General features: G+C 39.8%; 1 protein-coding gene across 4 annotated transcripts in view; it reads right to left on the bottom strand.

Annotated features, from left to right (window-relative positions):
• Positions 1-27,302, bottom strand: part of SNCAIP (synuclein alpha interacting protein) — an 89,365-nt gene that overhangs the window by 44,252 nt on the left and 17,811 nt on the right. For all 4 annotated transcript variants that reach the window (XM_064735949.1, XM_064735952.1, XM_064735953.1 and 1 more), the window contains exon 2: positions 8,425-8,527. In XM_064735949.1, coding sequence (XP_064592019.1) covers positions 8,425-8,481 — 57 coding nt within the window. In that variant the 5' untranslated portion in view covers positions 8,482-8,527. The remainder of the gene's footprint in view (positions 1-8,424; positions 8,528-27,302) is intronic.

Below are 27,302 nucleotides of genomic sequence, written 5' to 3'. Positions count from 1 at the left end.
GTGTATTTTGTCAGACAACTTCAAAAACAGAAAGCCATCTTTCTTTTTGCCTTTTTCCTGCTCTTTCTTGGAAAACCAGATTTTTTTTTTCCGTTTCAGCATTGCTCCAAAATGTATTCAGTTAGTAATCCCACCACCAAAAATCTATTGAATGTTTATAAATTTGTTATTCATTTTTATAATATTGGTTTGATTTCATTAATAGATTTCCTCCCACTTACCTCTGTTCTCAAAGATACTTCTGCAAATTTACATTTCTGCCTTCTATATTTTGTGATTAAAATGTAAAGAACCAGCTTTTGGTCCACTAGAAAAATAAAATTACTTTTTCAAGAGGACCTTTCCCAACCATAAAAACAATCGATTTCTCACATATCTAAGTTCCAGTTCTAATAATCAGTAATGTCTTCTAGCTTTTCTTCAACTGCAAATTTCAAGGTTAAACAGGACATCAAAAGAAGTTGAGACTGCAACCCTTCCTTGGAACAGAATTTAAGACTCAATACTTATTCAACTGCATTTAAAATTAATTACTTTCAACTCTTCTTTTAATAATTTCAATATTTTTTTGCATGCAAAATTAAACACAACTTCTCACGTTTCACCACTGGAGGAGCCAATTCAGTCAGAGCTGAGGGCCATGCCCAAGGGCTTAACTGACAATGTAAGAGTTGAGCACACCCTGTTACGTCCTCAGCCAATGCTTACTGTGATCTTTGGTATTTAATTAAAGTCTGTTTGGTTGATGGTGACATTCAGTAACAAACTAAGAGCTTGTTCCTAAGATAACATATGTTATGGAATTTTTGATCACTGTTTGAGGTCTGAGTTCCTTTTCAGCATTTAAGGCCTGCCGAAATAGTGAGTTCTAATACGTCTCTAAAGAACTTTGTAGGATGGAAGAGCAGGATCAACAGCAAATGAGACAAGAAGCAATAGCAAGCATTCCATCCAAATGCAAGATAGTCCCAGATATTTTTCCAACAGACACTGGTAATTCAAGGAAAAATGGGACTTCCCTAATAATACAATACATTTGTTCATTATGTAACACAGCACTACAGAATCTGAATTAATGACAAGATTAACCTTTCAAATTTCACATGGTTTTCAAATTTTAATGCAATGAATTTTAAACAAAACACATAAGAAAAAAAATATCTTTAATAGGGCTGTTCTGCTCTGTGCCACTTGTCCACCACTAGCACATGCACTTATGTTCCAGAAGTATCAGAAAGAAGAAATAACTGATAATGAGTAGTAGCAGAGAAATATTACAGAAAATAGTAAAAACCCCAAGTAAATTAAGAATCAAAAGTTACTTTTCCACATTCTGCTTTATCCTAAATGGAGTTAAAGTGCAAAGCTGCATGCATAGTGTGATTCTCAGACCACATTGTCACAACCATGACGCCCCCAAGGCATGAAGGACCACGTCCAACTGTTTGCAGTATCAGAACTCAAATAATTTACTGCCACCAATGACTCTGTCCTGATCCTAAATGCAGAGTTCTGTTTTCATTTTGGTACTGAAAAGAGACACCTTCCTCCATTACAGCAGCTTTTCTCAAGTGTGTCCAAGTAAATAGTCTCATTTCAGTTTATTTGTGATAGTGGAAAAAAAAGTTTCATTGATATTAAAAACCTATTAAATTAGTGACTTTACAATGCATTTTCTTAATCATTTAACTGTGCAATGTCATTGTATTTCTGAGACATTTATTTGGGAATAGCAAGATATATTGAGAAAAAGTAAAGGAACAATACTTGGCCTGATGTTGCAGCAAGATTTTTCTCAATAGTAGTGTCAATTTAAGCAGCTTCCAAACAAAACAACAGAGAAGGAAAGAGATTAGACTGGCATGGTGCATGTGGGAAATATCACCTCCTCAAACTAAGTGTCTTTCTTACAGCTGTGATGAACATCTTTGGAGCACTAGTTAGGTTATTTGTGCTACGTGTTGTGCATTTTATAAAGACACTTGATATGTTATTCTTCCCTTAAGCTTAAAAGGGGACCTATATAGACACTGCTAACACATTTAGGGATACAAAATATCTGTCTGAAACTAACACTTCCACTCAGGGGACATCTGCATTTTGCTTCATTCTGAAATGGGAGACAGGAAGAAAAGAGAAATGTAAGAGAGAGTTCCAGCTGGATGGTAAATGAATCAATGCTGCAGCTAATGACTGTGCCTGCACAGTGATGCCGGACCCTGCATACTGAGCCCAGCAGGACTGGTGTGTGAGCCTGAGGGGTGATCCAGCTCTTCCTGCGGCCCAGCAAGGGTGCAGCAGGCTCAGGAGGGGCCCTCTGTTGAGTAAATGGGAGGCCAGTACCTTGGCCTACCTAACCACACATAGGAAAACCTTGGCCTACCTAACCACACATAGGAAAACGCACATCTGCGTCTTCCCTGCCAGGCAAGGAGATTCACAAGAAGTTTTTTAAGCGGTCCCAAAATTTCTGATGGTTCAACAGATCTGAACTCAATTACTGCACCTTCATTTCACAAACCTTTAAAACAGGAGCAGTCTCACACTGGCACCACTGAGCCTGACTTTCATTCATACAGAGCAGAGAAAACGATTAGAGCAATTACCTATACACTCAATCTCTAACCGTTTACAAGTATCTTAGCATGAGAAACTCTGGTTATGATGAGGTTATCTTGTACTAATTCTGTAAACCAAAAAATAAAATTGTTTCAATTTCCTCAATTTGCAAGTGCAATATAAATCCTGCATTCCAACCAAAGGGTTAGGAAACCTTCAGATAATGCAACCTAAAGGTCTTTTATTTCCCCTTTCCTTTCTGTAGGCAGTTATTAATGAAGAAATAAATTAAAATATTCAACTGGGTTGCTTAATGTTATTGCACACAGATTATTACTTTTGTTTAACATAAACAAGAGCCCCAGAAACCTATTCTGCTGTCTGAATTACAGTCAAATATACTATACCATTTAGATCAGAAATGGAACCATCTTAGTTTATAAAATGAGCACCACATTTACATTCCAGGACCCTGATGGAGTTGGTAGATGTAGCTGCTAAGCCACGCCAAATAATATTTTAACAGTCATAGCAGTCAGTCTCCAATGACTGGATAAAAGTGATACCACATTCTCCTTTAAAAGGATAAAAAGAAGACCCCCAGGAACTACTAGTAGGTCAGCCATGCCTCAGTGCCCAGTAAAAGCGTGGAACAGATCCCCCTGGAACTTATTCTGAAACATATGGATGGCAGAGAGGTGATTAGAGACAGCCAGCGTGGCTTCACAAAGGGAAAATTGTGCCTGACCAAGATAGTGGCCTCCTGCAATGGAGTGAGACAGCTACAGAGAGAGCCTCAGCTTCTGCAATGCCTTTGGCACACGGTATCCAAGCACAACTTCCTTGCCTCTAACTTGGAAAGACGTGTGTTTGACAGATAGATGGACAAGGAATTGGCCATGTCCAATGAGTTACAATCAGCAGCTCAGTCTCCAAGTGAAACTCAGCAATGAGTGGTGTCCCTCAAGGATGCATACTGCAACCAGAAGCATTTAATATCTTTGTCAAGGACATAGATTGTCGGATCTCAAAATCTCAGTCCTGAGATGCTGAGCCACCGAGACCACCTTGGGGGGCTCGGGAGTCCTGGAATGTTGCCAGAAGTGTCTGGTAGCTGGACTTTAACCCTACACAGGAGATGACAAGGATGAGGACTTCACCAGGGTGAATGGTGAAGGGATTAGTCAATTAGAGGGTGAGACACAGGGTTTAGGATTTATGTACAAGGGGGTTTAGAGGAGTAAGATGGAGGAATTGGGGTGTGTCCTGTCCTCCTTCTTCTTCCTCTTCTCCTCCATCTTCTTTGGCCACAGTGGCACCTTTGGATTGGTTATTACTGAGAGTGCACCGAGTTATAAGAATAAATGGTATTGGGGAAAAATGATAAATATTGTACACGTAACAATGGGTATAAAGATACGTGGCTGCCCGGGAGGGTAGACAGTGTGCTCATGGCTGACTGCTGAGCAGATCTCTGTTCGGCTGAAAGAACATCTTTTAGATAAACAATTAATAAACATAAAAACCGAAAGAAGAACTGAAGCCTCTTCTCGTCCTTCGATACGCGGGCTGCCCCAAGGCCACCCCGGGCCTTTCCAGGCCCCTCAAACAGCCGAGATAACCGGACAATAGATGATGGGATCAGGCGCAAGTTTCCATATGACACTAAGCTGAGTGGTTAATTGCTGGAGGGATGGAATGCCATCCAGAGGGACCTTGGGACAGGTTGTGGTGTGGGCCCATGTGAACACCATAAGGTTCAACAACGTCAAGATCCTGTGTCTATGTGTCAGAGCTATGCCCAGTATCCATACAGACTTCGATACTGAGAGCAGCCCTGCAGGGAAGGACGTGGCATACTGGAGGATAAACAATTTGACATAAACTAGAAATGCTCACTTGCAGACCAGAAAATCATATCCTGGGCTGCACAAAAAGTCTGGCCAGCAGAGTAAGAGAGGCAATCCTCCCACAGACTTCATTCTTGGGAGAATCCACCTGGAGTACTGTCTCCACTAGGACAAAAATGACATGGCCATGTTCAGTGTGTCCAGAAAAAGATCATGAAAATAGCCAGTGACCTGGGCCACCCTCTTCTGTGAAGTAAGGCTGAGAGAGAGTTTGGATTCTTCATCCTGGAGAACAGGTAGCTGCAGAGAGACTTTCTTATGGCCTTCCAATACATACAGGAGGCTTATAAGAAAAATGCAGTTTGTTTTCCAGGGCCTGTAGTGACAGGACAAGGAGCAAATGAGAATACATCAATTTAGATTGAATACAACAGGGACATTTTTTACAATGAGGGTAGTGAGACACTGCAACAGGCTGCCCAGAGAAGTGCCTCTGGGCACATGCCCACAGCACATGATTGTATTTGGTTTATGCGGCAAACTAAGACCGGAGGCTGCCTCCATGCAGGAGTGGCTGTTGGCAAAGGCTGAGCCCATCAGAAATGTTGATAGCACCTCTGGGATAACAGACTTAAGAAAGGGTAAAAACTACTGCATAAAAGCAGCTGGGAGAGAGGAACAATAAAATGTGAGATACCAAGGTCAGTGAAGAAATAGGGGAAGGCAGAGCTCCAGATGCTGTGGCAGACATTCCCCTGCAGTCACAGGAGAATACCATAGTGGAGCACGTATCACAGACATCCAGCCTTCAGCCCACAGAGGACCTCACACTGGAGTGTATGGAGTGCCCTGAAGAAACCTGCAGCTTGCAGAAAGACAGTGCTGGAACAGGGTCCTGGCAGGAACTAATACTTGTGGAGAGGAAACCACATTGGTGCAGGTTTTCTAGAAGGAACTGTGACCCTTTGTGAGACCCATGTTGGAGCAGTCTGCTCCTGAAGGACTCTGTCTCATGGAAAGCATGCATGCTGGTGCAGTCCATGAAGAATGCTGGTCCTTGGGAAGAATTCACACTGGAGAAGTTCACAGAGGACTACCTTCCGTGGGTGGGACCCCACGCTGGTGCAAGCATGAAGAGGATGAGGAGGGAACAGCAGAGACATTCTGTGATAACCTGTCTTAGGTTACAATGAAAGATGCACCCAAAAGTATGTATTCTATCACCATCTTCATAAGCTGTTAAAACCAGGTAGGGCAGGGGTCCTTATCTACTTCATGACTCATCCCTGATAACTCCCGGGGATATCTTCTGCCAATGGGCCATTGAGTCTCACTGCAAGACTGATAAAATTACTTCCTCCATTGTGAGATGCTCCGCCCAGCAGGAGGATCCAAGGATTCCTACCTGGATATGATCAGAAGTTTGGAACATAACAGGCAGCTTTATCCACTGAATTCCCAGAGGACAAGACCTCCACAACCACCACTGGATTTCTGCAGGAAGATCAAGCCCTTCTACAGGATCACTGCTTCACAGAACTACATCTATCACTTCAAGAGGACTGCAGCCACCATTTAATCAGATGCTACCAACACCCTGATGCACAGGGCGTCAGGTCCCATTCAGACTCTGTAGTGTCAGTGTTTTTGTAATATTTCATTTACTTTAATTTTCCTATTAAATTGTACTTCTGACTCAGGATCTCCCGCTGGTTTGCCTTCAAACTAGAACCTGAATGCAAACCCCATTGTCCCCCATCCCCCTGTGCTTATCCAGGTGGCAAAGCAAAGCATTCAGGAGTGAAGTTGAGACTGCGGAGAAGGAGGAGAGGGGAAAAGGTGCTTTTAGATTTGTCCTTGTTTCTCATCATCCTGTGCTTTTTGATTGGCAATAAATCAATATCACCAAGAAGAGTCTTTTTTTCCAATTACACTAATTGGTGAGTGGTGTCCCTCTCCCTAAACCACAAGTGTCTTGAAGGAGTAGGATTGACAGAGTGGCTTGGTGACCATCAGGTGCCAATGACCAATCAATGCCAACCCATCACAACGAGCCTTGGAACAACCTGATCCAGTGAAAGGTATCCCTACCCATGACAGGGAGATTGGAACTCAATGACCTTCCAATCCCTCTTCCAACAAAAAACATTCTAGGATTCCAATTGGAGAAATGTAGCTTCCTTTTCTCATGTACAAATGTAACATAAAAACAAACCTACAAACCAACAAAAAACCCAAAAAAAACAAACAAAAAACCAACAAACCAAAACCAAACAAAACAAACTAAAATAAAGTAAGAACCCAAACACACTTCTCCCACCCCCTTTCCCTTACTTACCCATATATTTGCATTTTAAATCAAATTCCTGTCTTTCTGTCTATTTTTTTTTTTTGATTATTACATTTTGGTCAATTTTGCTGAAATGGATGACAAGGGTCTGGACTACAAACAGTGGCTTTCTAAACGAGGTACATTTGTAAGTGCATCATTTTAACAGCCTTCTTGCTGCCATTATTATAAGTCACTTTTCTGCACTGGATTAGAACCACAGGGCTAATATGAATAATATAATTTGCTAATACAGATGCTATGCAGCTGCTCTTACCAGAGCAGGCTAATGATAAAAGGTGAAGGCCAGGTATTTCTAAACTGTGTATGATGAGATATGAGCAGAGCACTAGAATAACCATGAATTGTCTTGTTGATCTGGGTTCTGGCAACAAATCCTTTGTCCTCTTACTTGTTAAAGCAGGAAGTAAAACTGCTACCTCAATCACTTGTGACGATTTTTTATTTAATGTTCAGCGTCCCCTGAAAGAACAGCCTATGAAAGCAGGCAGCCTGAGCTGCTCAGCAGTGAGTAACCTAACCCACCAGAATGCAGCAACAGCCACAGTGGGAGGGACATGGAAAGGTTACATCTATTATGTTTTACAGTTTTACAAAACTGAGTATAGAAACAGATACCAGGACATAATCTGGCATATAACAGCAATATAAAGAAAGTTGCCCATAATAAGGTATTCACTCAAGACTGGCTTATTGTCTTGTAATATTTTGGGCATTTGCCATATTCTGCTCCAATAAAAGTTCAACAGTACAATAGGTAGAAAAAAATTCTCTTCAAAAGGAATTTGTCAGTGAATAAAGCATCTGGAATGTTTTAAAATGAATCAGGAGTCCCAAATGCTAACGGGAAAACCAGGACCTTTGTAAAAAATCCTATAAAACTATGAAACATGGGAGGAGAGGGTGGCATACTTTAATCTGAAAATTGAATTAATAAAATCTCTTACAGGAGATTTAATTTATGTATTCAAGTCTATTTTTTATCAAACTTTGATAATATGAACAACTCCATTGCACAAAAAGCAGAAACACTGGCAATAGGAGTAGTGTTATGAGTAATAGAGAAATATACAGTACAAGTGCCTCCTATAAAAACACTAAAAATGTAGAAAGTATTTTTGTTTGTAATTAGGCTGATTTATTTGTGACACTAAGGATCACTGCTGCCTATGAATCCCTAGAAGTCTTTCTATCTCTTTCTGTACACTACCACATCACACCTATTGATAAAATCAAGCTGTCCTGGGAAATGGCTCCACGTGAAAAAGGCAAAGGTGAGAGAAACAGGTTTTCTACAACTGAAATACATTTAATAAAAAAAAGTAAACTTAAAATGTTGGTGTCTAAAGATAGCACTACAGCACATATAGCTCATTCAGGACAAAACAGGAGAGAAGCAACCCAGAAATGAAACTAATTTATTAATTTTGTCTACTATTAATTTTTACTGCCTGAAGGAGAGGAATCAAGTTTTCATTCCAAGTTTTTTAGAGAGATTCCCTCTACAAAACATCTGATTTTTATCCTAGATTCAACCTGTCTAAACATTCCCTTAAATGAAGTAAAAAGAAGTGCGGCTTATGACAAGAGTATTGCTTTTTATATCAGGATTGAGATATCTAAGGTTGTCTCAACTTGAACAAATAAAATAAGATGTGTACTTACCGATATATCATCACTAAAATCTATTTCATCCAAATCAAGGTATTCAGGAGCTTCCATTATTCTCTTATGGACATTTTGGGTGAGTCAGCACATTAGTAAAGACCTAATTAAGAAGAGAGAAATGTGTTGTCTTTAGAGAGCCAAAATCACACAAAAGAGTTTTCATATAGTTGCTACAATACTGAAACTTTTAACTTGAATAGTAAAGTACTAACAAAATGCAAATTTAATCTTAGAAGATAAATACAATTTGCCACCTCTATTCTGCATACAGCAAAGCAGACATTCAAATTTTCTGGGAGAACAGCTAAGTGCTACTTGAAGTAGAAGTAAAAAAACTTGGTTCAGCCTCACTCAGTCCCTCCAGAAGTTCCATACAGGTATAAAGACCTAAGCTGTTGAACACCCTCATGGCCTTGCTACCATAGCTGTGTTAATGATGTGCCTTCTCACGAGAATAAGACATTTACTCACAGCAACTCCTGTTACTGTAGTTTTCCTCTTCCCAAGATGGCAGAAAAAACCCGAGATTCCTGCTGTGCACAAACAGCAAAGTCCTATCACACCTTATCTCTGCTTACAAGCAGACTAACACACAATGCAGCCAGTGCTTTACAGATTAATAGTTTACCACCCCTCGGGCTCTGAGTGCACATCAACAAATTCAATACCAGAATTATATCACGTGCACTAATTATCAGGGGCATTAACCATTTTCTTACAGCAAGAGGAAAAGAAGAGCAAATTCTCTTGCAAAGCAAGAAATTTGTCTGGAAAAGTCAATATTAGATCTGAATAAATTGAAGCTTCAACAGTCAGAAGACCAAAGACAATAAACCCCTCGTTGTCAATCCTAACAACAATGAAGATGTGTATTATCACTACAGACAAGTGCCACAGAAGTAAAAGTAGAAAAGGAAGGTATTTTAAAGAAGCTATAAAACAAAAGCACAATGCATTTTTCAATAATGTGAGTCGTCACATAAGGATTAAGTATTATTATAGGAGAAAATTAAATCCCCCCAGTACTTGTACATAGCAAAGGAAACACCCTAAGGAAAAAAAAAAGACACAAACCCAATTTATTCCTATGACAACTACCAAGAAATATGCTTATGAATAATGACATCAGCTGTGTAGGCCTAAATAAAATCACTGTGTGAAACTTCCACATGCATTTAAATATATGGATATGGGGTCTGGAAAAAAAAAGCTTTTCTGTAGGTGTCAGACAAAACCTAAGTAATTTATCTCCCTAATAACACACTATCCAAGCACAAAGCTGACCTTAATACACCTGTTCTTGAGAAGCTATTAGAAAGAGAACCAGTAGGCAAAACTCCAGTAATACCCTAAAACAGACAGAAAAGCAAATTTTTGTTTCTCACTGAAGCTCTATCAACATCATTTTCTCATTAAGTGAATGTTCCAGTTTTGGCTGGGGTGGAGTTAATTTTCTTCACAGCAGATAATATGGGGCTGGGACTGGGACTTATGCTGGAAACAGTTGATAATTCAGGGATGCTTTCATTACTGCTGAGCAGGGCTTACACAGAGCTAAAGACATTTCTGCTCCTTATCCCTCCCCACCTGTGAGCAGGCTGAGGATGCTAAAGGAGTTGGGACAGCCAGGACAGATGATCCCAACAACTCAATGAGATATTCCACAGCAGATGACATCATGATCTGCATAGAAAGCTGGAGGAAAGGAAAAGGAGGGTGTTTGGAGTGACTGAGTTTGTGTCTTCCAGGTCAGCAATATGCATGATAGGGCCCTGCTCTCCTGGAGACGGCTGGCCTGCTCACGTAAAATGGCAAATGAATTCCTTTTGTTGCTCTGCTTGCATGCACACCTTTTGCCCTTCCCTAGTAAAATGTCTTGATCTCAACCCAAGGTTTTTCTCACTTCTACTCTCCAAGCAACTGTGTGGTGATACTGTGGAGGACAGCAGCATGTAAGAACAACCTCAACTGCCTACAATTTTCTCTCACTGTGACTGTTAGACTTGAGTGAAGCAGTGGGAAAAGGCTACAAAAAGGTAAAACCAAAGTATCTCTATTGTGAAACTGATCAGAAGCTTTTTATTTCGCACATTCCCAAATGCTAAGTTTATGCTCAGAAGGACCCAGTAAAATCAGGCAAAAGCCTGACAATGAAAGGAAATAGCTATTGCAAAAATGCATGACACATTCAAGTCTACAAATTTCTGCACTTCTGATTGTCCTTTACAGAAACACAAAGTGTCGGTATATTTTTTAAAGATTTATGTATTTCGTAGACATTTCAGCTAAATCGTGCACTGGTAATGTATTGCAGTGATTGGCACAAGGCAAGGTTCTGGTAGTGGGAGAAGCTACAGGGTTGGCTTCTGAGAGAAGTTTCTGCTGTGTCTGACGGAGCTGGTTCCAGACAGAGCACTCCAAGACAGTTCCATTGCTGAACAGACCTGAGCCTGACAGTGGGGGCACCTCTGGGACAACAGTTTTAGGAGAGGGAAAAAGTCACTGTGCAACAGCAGCCAGGTGAGGGGAGGAAGAATATGAGAGCAAGCTGCAGACACCAAGGTCAATGAAGGAGTGGGACAAGGTGGTGCAGGTGCCAGAGCTGGAATTCCCCTGTAGCCTGAGATGAAGGCCATGGCAGGGCAGCTGTGTGCCTGCAGCCCACAGAGGAGCTGTCAGAGCAGTTGGAAGCCCAAAGGAGGCTATGATCCCACAGAAAGTCCATACTGGAGCAGGGTCTTTATCACTGTGACCATTGATACCAGCTCAAACCAAATTATTATTAGTTTTTGAAGCAAGACAAAGGCTGACTGTCTATGCCAAATGTATTTGACAAATGTTAGCTCTATATGCCAGCTACCAGAGGGTGGCTGGGCACTGGAACAGGCTTCCCAGGGAAGTGGTCACAGCACCAAGCCTGACAAGAGTTCAAGGTTTATTTGGATGATGTGCTCAGATACACAGTGTGACTCTTGGGGCTTTCTGTGTAGAAAGCTGGCTTCTATGATCCTTTTTTGGTCCCCTTCCAACTCAGAATATTCGCATGATTCTGTATGTACTGTCCTACACAAGTGAAAGGACTGCGTTACTACATAAGTTGATAAATGTATGAAGAAGGAAGGAGCATTAAAACATAAGTTTGAGGGTTGAAAACATATATGGGCCATATAACATAGAAATAGTCTGAAATCAAACCAAAGCTCCAATGAGTTTCTGTTTTTCACTGGAATTAAACGGATTAAAATCTGCCCACCCACTATATTTAAAAGTCAACAGAAGAGATAAATAAAGCTACTTTAAACATGTCATGTAAGGAAGAACCAAGAAGTGATCCAGAGTTTTTATTTTCTACTAAGACTGAAGTCATTCAGTTAAAATGAAATTACAATTTTTTAAATAAAATTTTGAAATAGTTTTTTAAAAGTAAAATTAAGTAGTCACTTTAAAAATGATTAATTAAAAACTCCAGTTAAAAAAAAACACCACAGCTTTAGTAATATAACTATTATTCCTGGTTACCAGATATCTCGAGATTTAGAGCAGATAGGTCTCAACCTTTCAAACTTATTTTTTCATTCCAAATTGGAAGAAGCCATTGAAGCAAAGAAATTAGCTGTATCCATGCACAGCTGACAAAAGGACTTCATTCCACCTAGTGATGTACAGAACCCATGAAGTCAGTCCACAGTCCTGCATCAATACTTCCCCAAAATGTTATCTTCTGTCTTCAAAACTTAAAGACTATGAAGCATGCAAAGGCTGAAGAGGAAGTTAATAACCAAAACAAAGACATTTTCTCTATGGAAAGCTTTCTGAAAATAGTATTCAGTTATATGAAAAGAAAGGGCAAGAGATTAATTAATTCACTTTGCTACAAGATTTTCATTTTTTTCTTAACAAAGTAAAATTGAACAGCATCTCAATTCAATTATTATTACTAACTAAGATTTCTCATGACTATACTTGGAGTTTTGCACAAAAGGTGTACTTTTTGGACACAATTTAACACAGTACAACTCCACCATGCCTAATCTAAACCATATGGTAAGGATGGTACTCAGAACTGTGACTATTGTGAGAGCTTTGTGAGGGCTGAATCCAGCACAACACAAGAAGGAGAAAGAATCTGAGTAAGATTCACAGAAGGATCATAAGCACAACTGGTCACATTCAAGGTAGAAATAATTGCAACCAAAATTACAGCTGCTAGCAGTGGCTGACATGAGATGAATAAATAATGTGCTTCTAGTACCAACATCAAAGCAGTACAGATGACTGTCTCTAGCTTGTCAGCAGAAATGTCTGACATTTAACCTATAAATGTTCCTAGCTGTATTTTGGAAGCTAGTAATTTAATATTCCACAAAATTTTAACCCCAAAAAGGGCATTTCCTTTTTTGGCAATTTGACTTGCAGAGTGGCATATACACACATGTATATTTTATACAGGTTAATGAAATTCACTTGGCTCTCAGAATTCACAATTAAAAGAAGAAAGCCACATAAACATCACCCATATGTACTCAGGGAAAAAAGCACCTTGTTAAAATTTTGTGATCCAGTTCACCAGGAGAAATCAAGCTAAAAACTACTAGAAAGAAATGAGGAAATACTAGGATTATCAGTACAATAACACATTGCATATGTTGCATTGCAACAGATAGTACTAGTATTTGGAACCAAACTCATCCTTCTCCTTTTCAAACACTGTTTTTATAGAACAGATTTCCTCTGCTGTTTTTCTTCCCAGCTAAAACTAGACACCTGAGCACAAATCCTGTTGCTAACATTCAGTACAATCAGATGAATTAGGAAAAAAGGGGCAAAAAGAGCAATTTCTAGAATAATACTAATATTAGTAGTAGCAATGAAGTATGCTACTAGATGCAGCGAACGAATCCCTCAACTCCTACAAACACTAAAAACCCACTCTGGGTTGATGGTACATATTGCCAAGAAGTAATGTTTACAGTTGTTCACAGATTTAGTTTCTAAGGTAGGTCAAGCCTTGGATTTTTCTCTCCATGGAGTCGCAAACAAACAGTCACAGCAATCCCTAGGGCCTGGTGTGCCTTTTGAGGATGAAGCAGACTCAATGCAGGAATGGCAGGAATGCTTTGAGTCAGATCAGCCCCATCACATAACCCACACTAGTGCTGGTAGGCAAGAACAAGGCCCTACAGGTGAGCATCTGCTGTCAGGCAATTAACTGAGTGAAGGAGGAGACTGACACAGGAGGCAGGATATGTGCAAATATCAGGTTCAGGCTCTTGTTATAACTGCTCAATGCAAAACTGTGGAACAAAACAGCACAACTGATTCACAGAGACGCCTTTGCCACAAGCCTATAGTGAATTCAGTAGCTTTGAGAGCAAACTGATCCTTTCAGACAAAAACAGTCTCAGTGCAGCCTGTGAAAGGCTAAATCCAAGAGGGAGCACAGGCAAAATGTCCTTTACTGAGCCAAAATAAAACAGGTAATTGAAAATGCATAATTTAAATTATTTATGGATACATAAAAACCAAGAACAAATAACAATAAAAGATCTGCTGTCAATGAAATCTTTATTTCAATTGTAAGTCAAAGAAATCCTGCTAAATGCCATATGGGATTTTATTTTCCACAAGTCAGAACTACTTTACCAAAATATTTGGGGATTTACTTAAACTTTCAATCAAATATAAAGTGTATCAGATGTAAAATACTTCTAAGTTTCCTTTAGCACAGTTAATATTAAAGATTTAGGCTTTAAATGCCAGAATGCCATGACAGTTACTTTTTAATTAGGGGATAAGGTTACATTTTTCAATTATAGGTCTAAAATAACAAAATAACATATGGTCGTTTCCTAAGCATCAGGAGCTATAGTAGCTCGAGATGAACAAAATCTGTGGGCTGAAATGAAAGACACTACATCTTTAATTTAAGCACACAGTATGTGTTTCAACTAATGTTTAAAATATGGTAAGCATCTGACTTTTGTTCCCTACCATTAAGAAATACCAAGGTCATAACCCCAAATTTTTTCACTTTCAAACAAACAAAACAGTGTAACATTACATTATGTTACATCTATTCAGCATGCAATGAAAAGCCCAGCACACAATTAAAATCTACTGTTGAGGAAGGGACGTCATCACTAGGAAACGCCTAAAACTGAATTCAGTTCTTCCATCCTCATATTCTACTGTAACATGCAAGTTCTAACAAAAAATTAATTTGGCCTTCCACCTCTATTTAATACACAATGTGCCGAAAGCAGTAGAGTAAGGCCATGAGCACTGCCACAGCTAGGGGATGTGAGAACTGGACTGCTGAATGAAGGCAAGAAAGCTTAGCTGCTCTGGGCTACACTACCACCTCCCTAGCTATCCCATCATTTCTTATGCTCCCTGGTACCTAGCTGTGTGTCATCACCTATTAAAGATTACATGTTCTTTGAGACAGGGATCGCATGGTCACTCTACATTTGTCCGGCTTGTCCCATAGCTGGTGTCCTTGTCCATTAACAGAGCTTTGTGGTGCAAGAGTAATCCAGCTAAATATAAACATAACGCAAATACACTGGAGTGGGTCCTGAAAGAGGGCACATTTGAAGCTTTGTAGACAACATGCAATATTTTATTCACTAAATACAGACGGTGCCTTTGCAGTTGATAAATGCCAAAGTCGTCAAACACATGAAAACATCAAATACACAGGAAGCATACAGTTTTATTAGAATAGAAAAGAATAGTTTAGTTGGAAGGGAACTACCATGATCATTCAGGTATGAGTAATTGTTTAAATTTAACACTGCACATACATGCACTCTTAGAAGACCCCAGCTTCCAACTCATATTTCTATTATCTCCATCATCTCTAAAGGGGAAATTACATGGATATAATCAATACATTTTTAAGCAGTGATTTTAGAAATATAATGAGTGCCAATGAAGCTGAAATGGAGACTGATTTCCTTTGCAAGCATACTACTTTAACTTCATGCATTCAAATAAAATGGAAACACGATACATGGTTAGACTACGTCGGTATTTTAAAGTCATATAAGGGTTTGTGATAACATAATGTACTCTGAATTTCATTTGCAACCATTTCTGTTACCCCCTAGATTTCCTGAAGTATTTTTTCTGATTATACAAGGTAACATTTTTTCTCCAACTTGTCATTGGAATTACGTATCAAGTCAGATCTTAAACATAAAAATATAAAGGGAACGCTCAATAGGAGTGGTAGGGGATCTTAAAGAGTTAAGATGAATTTTAAATAACAATTTACTGGGAAAAAAAAAGAAGTAACAGCGAAGCTGAAAAATTATGTGATTTATTTCAGTGAAGGAATGTATTCTGCAACTAAGATTACCTAATCCCTTATCACATTTATTCAGGAATAGTCCTGAGTTTAAAAGTTCGCAACAGAAATTCCTAATAGTATGATACCTCTAAGGCAAGTAAAAATAAAAGCACTGCTTTTAATCACCACTCAAGTACTATCAGTGCACAAGCTACACAGACAGAACAGGAAGACAGAAGTCAGCAAATTTTCCAAGACCAAAAGATGCCGTTTGCAAAATTTTACTTCAGAAAAATTCTGTATTTCAGACATACAGAAACAATCCACCTACAGCCCTGAACAGTCCCAAAGACTAAGCCCAGTTCTGTTCCTAATGAGGCCAGCAGAGGCTTCATTAGGAACAGAACTGTTACAACAGAGGACTGGTTTGAGATAAGAACAAATGTATTTACTCCTGGCCAGATGCAGCTGAACTTCTCCTGGACATATATACCCAGACCTTGAGAACACGTGTTCTTCCATATTGGTTGCATATAAAGGGCAGGACTGTCCCACCCTGCTCTGCACTGGGGCAACCTCACCTTGAGGCCTGTGCGCACTTTTAGGCACCACAATATAAGAAGGATCTAAAGCTATTGGAAAGCATTCAAAGGAGAGGTATGAAGATGGTCAAGGGCCTTGAGAGGAAGCCATAGGAGGTGCAGCTGAGGTCACTTGGTCTGTTCAGGCTGGAGAAGAGGAGACTGAGGGAAGACCTCATTCCAGTTCTGCAGTTTCCCTGTGAGGGGAAGCAGGGGAAGGCACTGATCTCTTCTCTGAGGTGACCAGTGACACGACTCGAGAGAATGGCATGAAACTCCTCCAGGGGAGGTTTAGGTTCACTATCAGGAAAAGGTTTTTCAACCAGAGGGTGGTTAGGAACTGAACAGGCTCCCCAGAGATATGGTCACACCACCAAGCCTGACACATCTCAAGAAATGTTTGGACAGTGTCACAGACATCTTTTATGAAAAATCCTTTCCTTAGGATTTTTCCTCCTGAGAAGCTAAGACACCTCAGGAACAAAATGTAAACAGTGGTTATCTGCTGCTGTGGAATGCAACAGGTGCATCTGTGATTGGTCTCATGCAGTTGTTTCTAATTAATGGCCAATCACAGTGAGCTGGCTCAGACAGAGTCTGAGCCACAAGCCTTTGTTATCATTCTTTCTATTCTTAGCTAGCCTTCTAATGAAATCCTTTCTTCTATTACTTCAGTATAGTTTTAATATAATATATATCATAAAAAAAAAGTCAAGCCTTCTGAAACATGGAGTCAAATCCTCGTCTCTTCCCTCATCCTAAGACCCGGTGAACACGGTCACAGGACAGTGCTCTCAGATACAGGTTACAATTTTTGGAGCAGTCCTGTGCAAGGCCTGGAGCTGGATTTTGATGATTCTCATGCTTATGTACTGACTTGGGATTTTCTACACTTCTATGATTCTATTATTCAATCCCACGGAACCTGAAGAGAGATGCACAGTTTGCACAATTTCTGCAGCCCAGAAAGACAAACATGTCCAAACCAAAAGCAGAGTGACCACCCGGTCAAGGCAGGAGATTCTGCCCCTCTACTCTGCTCTCATGAGATTTCAGCTCAAATAGTGTGACCAGTTCTAGGATCCGCAGGACAGGAAAGGACCCGTTGGAGAGGGTCTACAGGATGGCCACGAAAATAACTAGAAGGAGGGGAAAACTTTCTTACAAGGAAAGGCTGAGAGAGTCAGGGGTGTTCAATCCGAAGAAGAGAAGGTCCAAGGAGACCTTACTGCAGCTTTTCAATACTTCAGAGGGGGCTTACAAGAAAGATGGGTACAGATTTTTAGTAGGAACTATAGATATAGAACAAAACGTTATTGGAATATGAGTCCCAATATAACCAGTTAGATTGTGCCTCGGTCAGTGTGACCCTCGCTGCTGAGCCAAAGGCGGCTTCTGTGGTGCTTTACCCCAGAGATACCTTGGCTGCTGGAGATTGCAGCGGGGCACTGGTGCAAGTCCAGGCTTGTCAGGGACTCCGTCTACCTCAGGAGAGAGAGCTTCTGGTGATGGTGAAGAGATAAAGGAGAGGATTCTGCTGGAGGGTTGCCAGATGTTTATTCCATGGTTACAGAGGTCTGAACCGGGGCAACTGCTGCCAACAGAATGGAGGCCGCATGGTCTGATTAACCTTATAAGCTCGGGGACAGGGGAAGGGAAGGGAAGGGGAGGGGACAGGTGAGCTGCTACCAACCAGGTGAAAGGGGCAAGGTCTCAAGGGACTAGGGACACCTATACGGGCCAATGTCCCCCAGGCCTGAGGAGCATCCTTTGAAATCGACCAACCATACGACGCCTTGCTGGATTGTTAAACCTGATTGACAGGGCTCACTCAGCAAGGAGGCGAGGGGGCAGGGAGAGAGGCATAGGCACACCTGGGAAGGGACCCGGAAGTTTAAAACAGGACATTGCAACACACCGCAACAAAACGTAATAGATGGTTAAACTAGAATAGGGAATAATTTTTTTGCAATGTGGGTGGTGAAACACTGGAACAAGTTGACAATTTGTCATCTGTCAAACACTCCTGCCAACATTCAAGGTCAGGTTGGACTGGGCTCTCAGCAAATACAGACCTGGTTGAAAATATTGACCTGGTAGCAAATATAGCTCTGGTTGAAGATGTCCCTGCTTATTGCAAGGGATTTAGACTAGATGACCTTTCAAAATCCCTATGATTCTATGATTTTGAAGAAGTCATGTGGAAGTAGGTAATAATATATGGATCACCTACTCTTCTACTTCTGTGAAATGAATGGAAAATTCATCACAACTCCAGGCATTTTAACATCAAACATGTTTAACTTCTACAAAGACTGACATCTGTAAGATGTGCATCAGCATACACAGAGTGAAGATAAAGCATGCTTATTAAGATAGAGTTCCTTATGCTTTTGGGTGCTTTTTTAGCACACTGAATAATACTTCAGGTGTGTCTAAGACACTACTCACCTTAGCACAAGGAGTTCTATCTGGCTGCTGGAAGCATCTTCTGGCTTCCTTTTTTAATTCTGGTCCATTTAGTTGTCTCATCAACACCCATTACATTAGTATTAAAAGAGAGTGTTTCTACCCCTTCGTTTCCAAAATAACGCAGCAACATACCAAGAAGAAACTAATAGTCAGGCTACTGAGTGATCTGACAAATGGAAGAGTTGTTTTTATTGTAACCCAACTAGAAAGGCATCTGCTCACTGCAAACCACCTCAGATTTCTTATTAAAAAAACATTCTTCCTACTCAATAGTTTTATATTCCTTCAATATTCAAGCATAAAGAAATGGGGACTTCAAGCATTCAGCCAGAAATATGCACTTTAGCATTTTGGAGTGAGGCTTAGAAAAACAAAGTTGCTTGTTTCACTTTGCCTTGAAAGAGAAACTTTAGGAGTTGAAAATTAATAGTTTTTATTTCCAAATTGCCACAGCATATGATTCAAGCACTGTAAAAAAGCTAACATACTGTCTGCTTAACTTTGATGACAGGATCAAAACAAATAAGAGGTCAACTGATCTGTTCAAGAATATTTAATTGGCTGTAGTATTAATTTATGGTTTTATTCCCTTTGAAGTACTACATGGTTCTTTGTTCTTAATATGAAATATCCCACAGTCATGCAAAATTAATATGCTTATCTCATTGCAATCTTGCTTACATGGCAACTGTTTCAGCTATTTCAGACCAGCTAACTCCTTCTATATGCTTTAGGATTTACTGACATGCAGATCAAATCCAGATCAAACCCTTTGTAAATAATGTATGCACATATATGTGTAAAAGCAGGGAAAGACAGGGCAAAAACCTCAGTAGAAGACAGAGCAAGAATAAATGCTACTCCATTATCCTAACTTGGTTCTACAATACCACTGTTGGTAGTGATCTCCAGTGGGACAGTGACCACACTGGACAGCCTGTGTTTGGAATGGAACACACAGCTGCTGCCTCGGATGCAGTCCCAGACAAACTGTAAGAAAAGCAGGTGGTGGGATTTACTTCAATTTCTAATGTCTTAACTTTTGCACTGGAAGTGGAATCAGATCTGGCTTTGCCACTTTCCAGTTGTCAGCTGATGCCAGTAGGAAAAGCATTGCTTTATTCAGGTACCACACAGAGAGGTACAGCTCCTGCTGAGTGTGCTGCAGCACCACCCTCTCCTCTTCACCGTGACACGCTGTTATATTTGCACACAGGGAGCACAGAGTAACTTTAACTGTTAATGCTATTTCTTTTTTAGTAATTTTCCATATTAAAAAAGAGGCTCTACCTGTGAGGGGAGATTAAATGAAACAATGCACTATTCATTCTTAGCCTTTTTTTTTTTTGTTAATAGCCATTAAACTAGTCAAACATGGAAAATGGCCTGTAGTTCTACGTATTTCTACTGCTGCTTTCATGACACCTAAGATGTGGAGTACTGCTTCCTGCCAGACCCTACTTGGGCTTGAGGGCTGCTCCCTTCATTTGTTTTAAAATGGTCTTTAAATGGTAATGAACTTCTGCTTCTTCCTTTACACTGCCCTGTGAATATGTATTTATTGTCATGCTATCTTTAGTTACTATTTGTTTTCAAATTGGATTTGTTCAGTCTTCCCATCAAACATTTTTGTGACAGCATGACTCTAAAATAACAAAGTGTTTCTGCTTAGCACAGAAAATAACAATTCTCAAATCTTTATTACAAGAAAAATAATAATGTCCATTTGAAATTAACTACTTGTAAATTTAAAAATCTGTCACCCAGAGGCATAAGAAATAGTTACAAATAAAGCAATCTACTTAAAGGGTGAAATTCTTATCATTCATGTATGAAATGGCCACTTCCCACAAAAAAGACCAGCATCATCTCCATGAAATATAATTTACTTCTCAAATGAAATGTTCTTGTAATGTCAAAAAGGACACTTGAGGTAAACACTGCATTTACAAAAAAAAAAAATGTAACAGCAAAAACTCAATTAAAAATTATTTTCCATCAACAAAAAACAATTTTTATAAAAGAGAAAATTAATTTTCTCAAAGAAAAAAATTTAAAAAATAGCAAAGACATTTTTAATAGCTTTATATATCCTCAAAAATAGCCAGCAGATAGATCAATATTATCACCCAAAACAGCAGCACGAAAAAGGCCGAGTTCATTTAGTTCAAGCCCCTCTGCTCACACAAGGTTTAAATCCAGGACTTCAACCAATCTGGTTTCTGAATATCTCTAAGAATGGACACTCCAAAATTTCCCTGGGCAACCTGATCCAGTGTGTGACCAGCCTCACAGTGAGAAAGCATTTCCTTATGTTTAGATGGAATTTCATGTGCTTCACTTGGTGCCAATGGCCTCTTGTTCTGTCAGTGTGCATTGCAGAAGTCTTCACGGAGTAGAGCCTCACTCTTCTTCACTCTATCTCAGCCTGGAAGAGAGAAGCCTTAGGGATTACCTTATTGTGGCCTTCTAGTTCCTGAAGGGAGCCTACAAGAATGACGGAGAGGAACTATTATTAAGTTGGTGACAGGAGAAGAGCAATGATTTCAAACGGAGAGAGGGTATATTTAAGATTAGATATTAGGAAGAAATTCTTTAATGTGAGGGTGGTGAAGCACTAGGACAGGTTGAGAAAAGAAGTGGTGGATGCCCCATCCCTGGAATGCTCAAGGCCTAGTTGTATGGGAAGACTCTCAGGTAGTGAAAGCTGTCCCTCCCCATCACCAGGGGTAGAAAACCATCAAGGTGGAAGAGACCTTTAAGATCTTTAAGTATAACCATCAACCTAGCACACTATTCCTAAACCACTAAACCACATGATCCAGTGCCTAATCCAGATCCCTCTTAAATACCTCCAGAGATGACAGCTGCACCACGTCCCCAGGCAACTTATCCCAATGCCTGACCCTGCTAACAAGGAAAGAAATTTCTAATATCTAAGCTAAACCTCCTTTGTCTCAGTTTAAGGCTATTTCCTCTGGTCCTGTCACTGGAGGCAAGGGAACGGACCAGGCCCACCTCACCACAACCTCCAGAGAGTTGTAGAGACCCATGAGGTTTCCCTCTCTCCTCAAGACTAAACAAACCTATCTCTCTCAGGAGTTCCTCATAAGACATGTTTTACTTTCACCTTCCAAGATCCTCACTGCCTGTCCCTGGATGTGCTCCAGCACCTCCATGTCCTTTTTAGAGTGAGGGGCCCAGAACTGAACTCCAAGTGTGGCCTCATCACTGCTGAGCACAGGAGATGAGCCTGGCTGATCAATCAGCACCCAAGGTCCCCTTCTGCTGAGCAGCTTTCAAGACTCTTCTGCCCAAGCCTGTGGTTCTGCATGGGATTATTGCAACCCCAAAGCAGAATCTGGCATTGGGGTTGCAGCTGAACATCCTACAGTATCCTCAACCTGCGGTTCTGGGGATTACTGCAATCCCAATGCAGAATCTGGCATTGGGGTTGCAGCTGAACATCCTGCAACCCCACTGATCAAGCCTGTTCAGGTCTCCCTGCAGAGCTTTCCTAGCCTCCAGCAGATCAACACACCCACACAACTTGGTGCCATCTGCAAATTCACTGAGAATACCCTCAATCCTCACATCCAGATCATCAATAAAGATGTAAAACAGGACTGGCCCTAAAACTGAGCCCTGGGGAGCACTTCTAGGGACAAAGCGACAACTGGATTTGCTCCATTCACCACAGCTCTCGAGACCCAGCCATCCAGCCTGTTTTTTAGTCATTGAAGAATACACCCATCCAAGCCAGCTTTTCTAGGAGGATATCGTGGGAGATGGAGAACGCTTTACCAAAGTCCACATAGACGACATCCACAGCTTTCCCTTCAACTTTGTCACAGAAGGTGAACGAGGTTGGCCAAGCAGGAGCTTCATTTCTTAACTCCATGCTGGCTGGGCTTGATTGCCTGCTTGTCCTGCATGTGCCATGCAAGAGCACTCAGGAGGAACTCTTCCATGACCTTACCCAGGACCAAGGATGGGATGTGAAGCAGGATCCTCTGCCCTGGAATGTGGTTCAGCCACTGGACAATATCCTTTTTGCAAGGCTCTCAGTTAGTGCATTGAGAGAGGGAATCATGTGCGGCTTTTGGTATTGAATTATGCTAAAACCAGTCTGGTTCACTAAACTCAAATTAACATCCTGATTACTGAGGCAGCTGGAGACATGTGACTGGCAATCAATCACTTGATACTATAAAAGTTCAGTCCACTCTCCTCTTCTAACATATTCCTTCTTGCAGTATGTATGAAGTTTCCTCCTCTAAAGTGGGAATGCCCCTTCAAAGATACTCCTTGAGGCTGAAAGAGATCTCCCACAAGCCTTGGTATGGTGAGTTACATCAATCTCTACTTAATAATTGTTTCTTTTTGCTACTTTTAACATAATTCCTTTGATATAGTGCAGTATCCTATCTTATACTATATGCTACTAGAAGTTTCAGATTTTATACTGCACACTAAGTGATTCTGATTAAGATATTTTGTCTGATTATTTGTCATCATAAATAATACATTTTATACACATACATCTGATGTGCCACCTTTAATTCTGTGAGACAAAATTATTTAAACTGTTGACAAAAAACTGGGGCTAAGGCTGGATTCAGCTGCACTCAGGCCCCTCTTATGAGGAGTTTAGAAACCTAGAAGGTCCTTTCTGCACCTCATGTCTCAATGGGACAGCTTCTCTAATAAACTTAATCTGAAGCTCCTATTCCCACCCATGACAGGCTGACAGGGCTATAGTTCTCTGGATTATCTTGCAAGGGCACTATATTTGCTAATTTCCAGTCAGCTGCAACTTCTCCACTAGAACAGGACTGCTGTTAAATGACTGAGAGTGATTTGGCAAGCTCTTTTCCCAGTTCCCTCATTATTCTGGGGTGTATCCCACCACGGCCCATATTCCTTAAGGTCCCTCCCAACCCAGACCTTTCTACAATTCTATGATCAACAAGTGCTTTCCAACTCTTCTTTCCAGGCCTGTACCCATGCAATTATTTCAAGCACGTCTCTGAGGTTATGTAGGGTACAGTATTGGTGGCTTTTATACTAACAATAACTAAATGCTTCCTCTAAACATTTATTTTCTATTATTTTGCTAGTTTGTAAATGTGTCTGAAACTCAGTAATCGAAAATTTATACTTTAAACACAGGATATCATAACACAAGTAATGTAAGATACCCAACACTGAGAACTAAATCCAAGGCAGAAATGAGGACTAATTTTGCATTTTATCAGCTTGGCGGAGTTTCAATGCTTTTTCATTCTCATGTCCTTTTTATATACTGAAGTATTTAGCAGAGATAAGAACAAAAAAGAGATAATGCTGTTTAAAGGCTTTTTAGCATATGCAGAAACAGAAATACCTATCAAAAGAATTGTTTGCATAATCATGACATAAACAAGCTGCAATTAGACTGTACTTATAATTTCATTATGCTGCTCATTATGACCAAGATATCCTGTTTGTTCTGCCTGTTCAAACACAAAAATATGCAACCCTTCATGAAAGCAATTCTTTAACAGTGTTTCAGAAGGAAGCTGTAGCTGGTAAACACATGTTCTTATGGGAAATTGCCATAATCCTGACTATATCCCAGCAGGCTCTGAAAATATTTCTCACAAAGTCTCTTACATAAAATCTACAACATATGTAGAGCAGACTGTGCTTCACATCCTTTTAAGGAACTGGCAAGATTAATGAAGAGGACATTGCTCTTGCTTTTCCGTCCAAATGTCTACCTCTTGCAACAGGTATTCAGTAATATTTATTTTCTCTCCTATTTTCATGGTTTCTGCACTACCATGAATCTGTAAAAGAGGCTGTGAAAGTTTACAACTAGACCTCCTATTGACAGTGTCTTACTGTCAGCCTCTTATGCAGCCTATCTAACACACCAACTATTGATAAATGCATTTCATTACATTTGTACCACTAAGCTCCAACCATTCTTCCAGGGCAATTATCAGAGAAATCAATACAGTTGCTATTTTTTATATGGTTGCTAAGAGGTTTTGAAATTGAGCTCACTTTTTTCTTTTTCTTTTTTTTTTTTTTATTACTATTGACTGATATGTCAAAAAGAACACAAACAGACCAATACAGCTCCCTTACTAATTGTCATTCAGCTAAATATCTATAAGCCATTAGGGACATATAAAAGTCACAAATTTCTGGACGAGAAACACTAACATTGATGAAAATTTTAATAAACTTCACCATTTGAAAAATGTAGATCGCTCTTCACAATCTAAAAAAAGCCAGAATGGTTTTTTCAACTATTTTTTCTTCACTACTTCTTAACTGAGTTTTTGCCCTCTTGCATCAAACAAGACAATTCAGTTAGAGAAAATGAGACCACATTATAGACATGGAAAAATTCTCAGTGAAACCAGAGAAAAATTCAAGAACTATTTGGGGTTTTTTATTTTAAATATAGTTTCTTTGATATTCCAAATCAGAAACCTAGCAATTAGTCTTTCTGAAAAGCTCTGTGATCCAGTATCACCTACTGTAATTATCTATTTTTATCAAAACCAGAATCAGTAGCAATGAGAAGTCTGCCAGGACTACTGTGTTTGTTGTCTCATCCTCTTTTTCAACAGCTGTTTTTTCAGGAATTGTTTACCAGACAGATGAACAGTCATGCCTCATTGTCTTCTTCTCACTGGAACAAAACTGACCTTCACAATTTGTGCAACTTGAAATAATGCGTTCAAAACACAGCACGGATAAGAAAGGGGGTGGTACACTTCTGATCTGTGTAATTTACTAAATCTATAAAATTTAAAACCTCTCTATTCTGATTTACCAGAATTATGCTCACACTTAGGCTGCATTTGTAGAAATAGCTGCAGAAAATGCAGGAGGGAAAGAAAAAAGTCAGACCTTTAATGAACGTACAGAAACTTACAACCAATGTCCTCCACACTGAAATATTACAGATGGTAAGATTAATTTTTAAACTACTGTGCTTTCCTTTACCACATGCGAAAATACTGCACTAGTATTTTTAACTTTCTGGATGTTAGTTGGCCACAATGACTTGCTGCTACAGTTGGAAACCAGACCACAAATGTTCTACCACTAAAGTTTAAATCTATCTCTTGGTTTTGACTCCACGCTATAAATTACTAAAATAAACAGGAAAACTTTTCATTTGCACTTCTGCTACTTTCCATCCAGGACTCTACTCTCCAGAAACTATTCAGACTCCTCTCCCTCTCCCCTGTGTTACATGTTACTCTTTAAAGCCCAAGGTTTTAAGCACTCTGCATAGAGTACGCTAGCTACTTCTGTAGGTGTCACTCTTAATCAATGACACATGGAAAGGAAATGAAGGAGCCAAAAAGCAGCCTTGTTGTCTGGAAAAACCTCAGAATACATGGACATGGGTGACAACGGTAGGAAAAATCAGAGCTGGATAACAGGAAATGTTTGCAGCTTACTGAAACAGTTTAATTAGAGCCTCATTTTAAAGCATATGAAGCTGAATGAACAAAATTTAGCTGCAAATTAATAGAAAAATGGGGCAATGACCTCAAAATTACAAATGTATCCAAACCCCTGAAGATATTATAAGGATGAGCCTATCACAACTGTTAAAAGAAATTTTATGTACTTTTTACACAGTCAATGCAAATTAAAACATATTTTTGCTTTCTTTTATATGTCCTACTCAAACTTCACTAAACCTGTAGTCATTTGCAAACCTACCAAAACATGTATTCAGCTATAAAGAGTGAATTAGGATGTTTAATGGCTAAAGATGATCAGACAGGCCCCTGCAATAAACCAGTAGGGAGTAACAGAGACACACTTATTTACTGACTGATTTGAAATTAAGCTTTTTCCTCTGTGGTAGCCTCATTTTTGATACACATCAACTACACTTCTGTCCACAGCAACAAGAAAAGCATGCCAAAACCAGGTAATTCTGATCTCTGTTTATATTAACTAATACCCCATTCTGGTTTCTAGCTGCTGGCTTTCGCAACTGAAACAAACATATCGATTAGGATGACCTCTGGGAAGGTCCGCAATTTAAAATAGATAAGCCGTACACCCAAACTGCTTATCCTACATAGTGAAGAACTGATCTTTCACCACTGAACTATCATCCTCATTTCCAGACCCTCTCAAGTCCTTCACCTCCACTGTGATGGCCTGAACTACACTCACAAACTCTTTCTAGTCATGACTCTTGGGCCCACCAAGAACAGCTGTTACATTTAGCACAATCTATTGACAGGGATTTGAAAGAATGTATGGTGAAATACCACACTCTCTTGTTTTTTCACTCAAAAATTATGCCAACCAATATTTCTACTCCTAGTTCTAGGAGGATTTAAAAAAATAAAAACTGGGAATAGAAGAAACCCCCCCCATCCCAAATTGACAATATTCGTCAAACAGCAGCTTAGCATGACAAGTATTTAGTTGTCTGCAACTAAGAAGTAAGCAGAAACACTGATTGGCTAGACTTGGTTCAAAAATCTACGCACACA

Source organism: Zonotrichia leucophrys, chromosome Z (genome assembly GCF_028769735.1).
Source record: "Zonotrichia leucophrys gambelii isolate GWCS_2022_RI chromosome Z, RI_Zleu_2.0, whole genome shotgun sequence".
Lineage (NCBI taxonomy): Eukaryota > Metazoa > Chordata > Aves > Passeriformes > Passerellidae > Zonotrichia > Zonotrichia leucophrys.
Note: the sequence above shows the minus strand (reverse complement) of the source record. Positions and strands in the feature narration are given on the sequence as shown.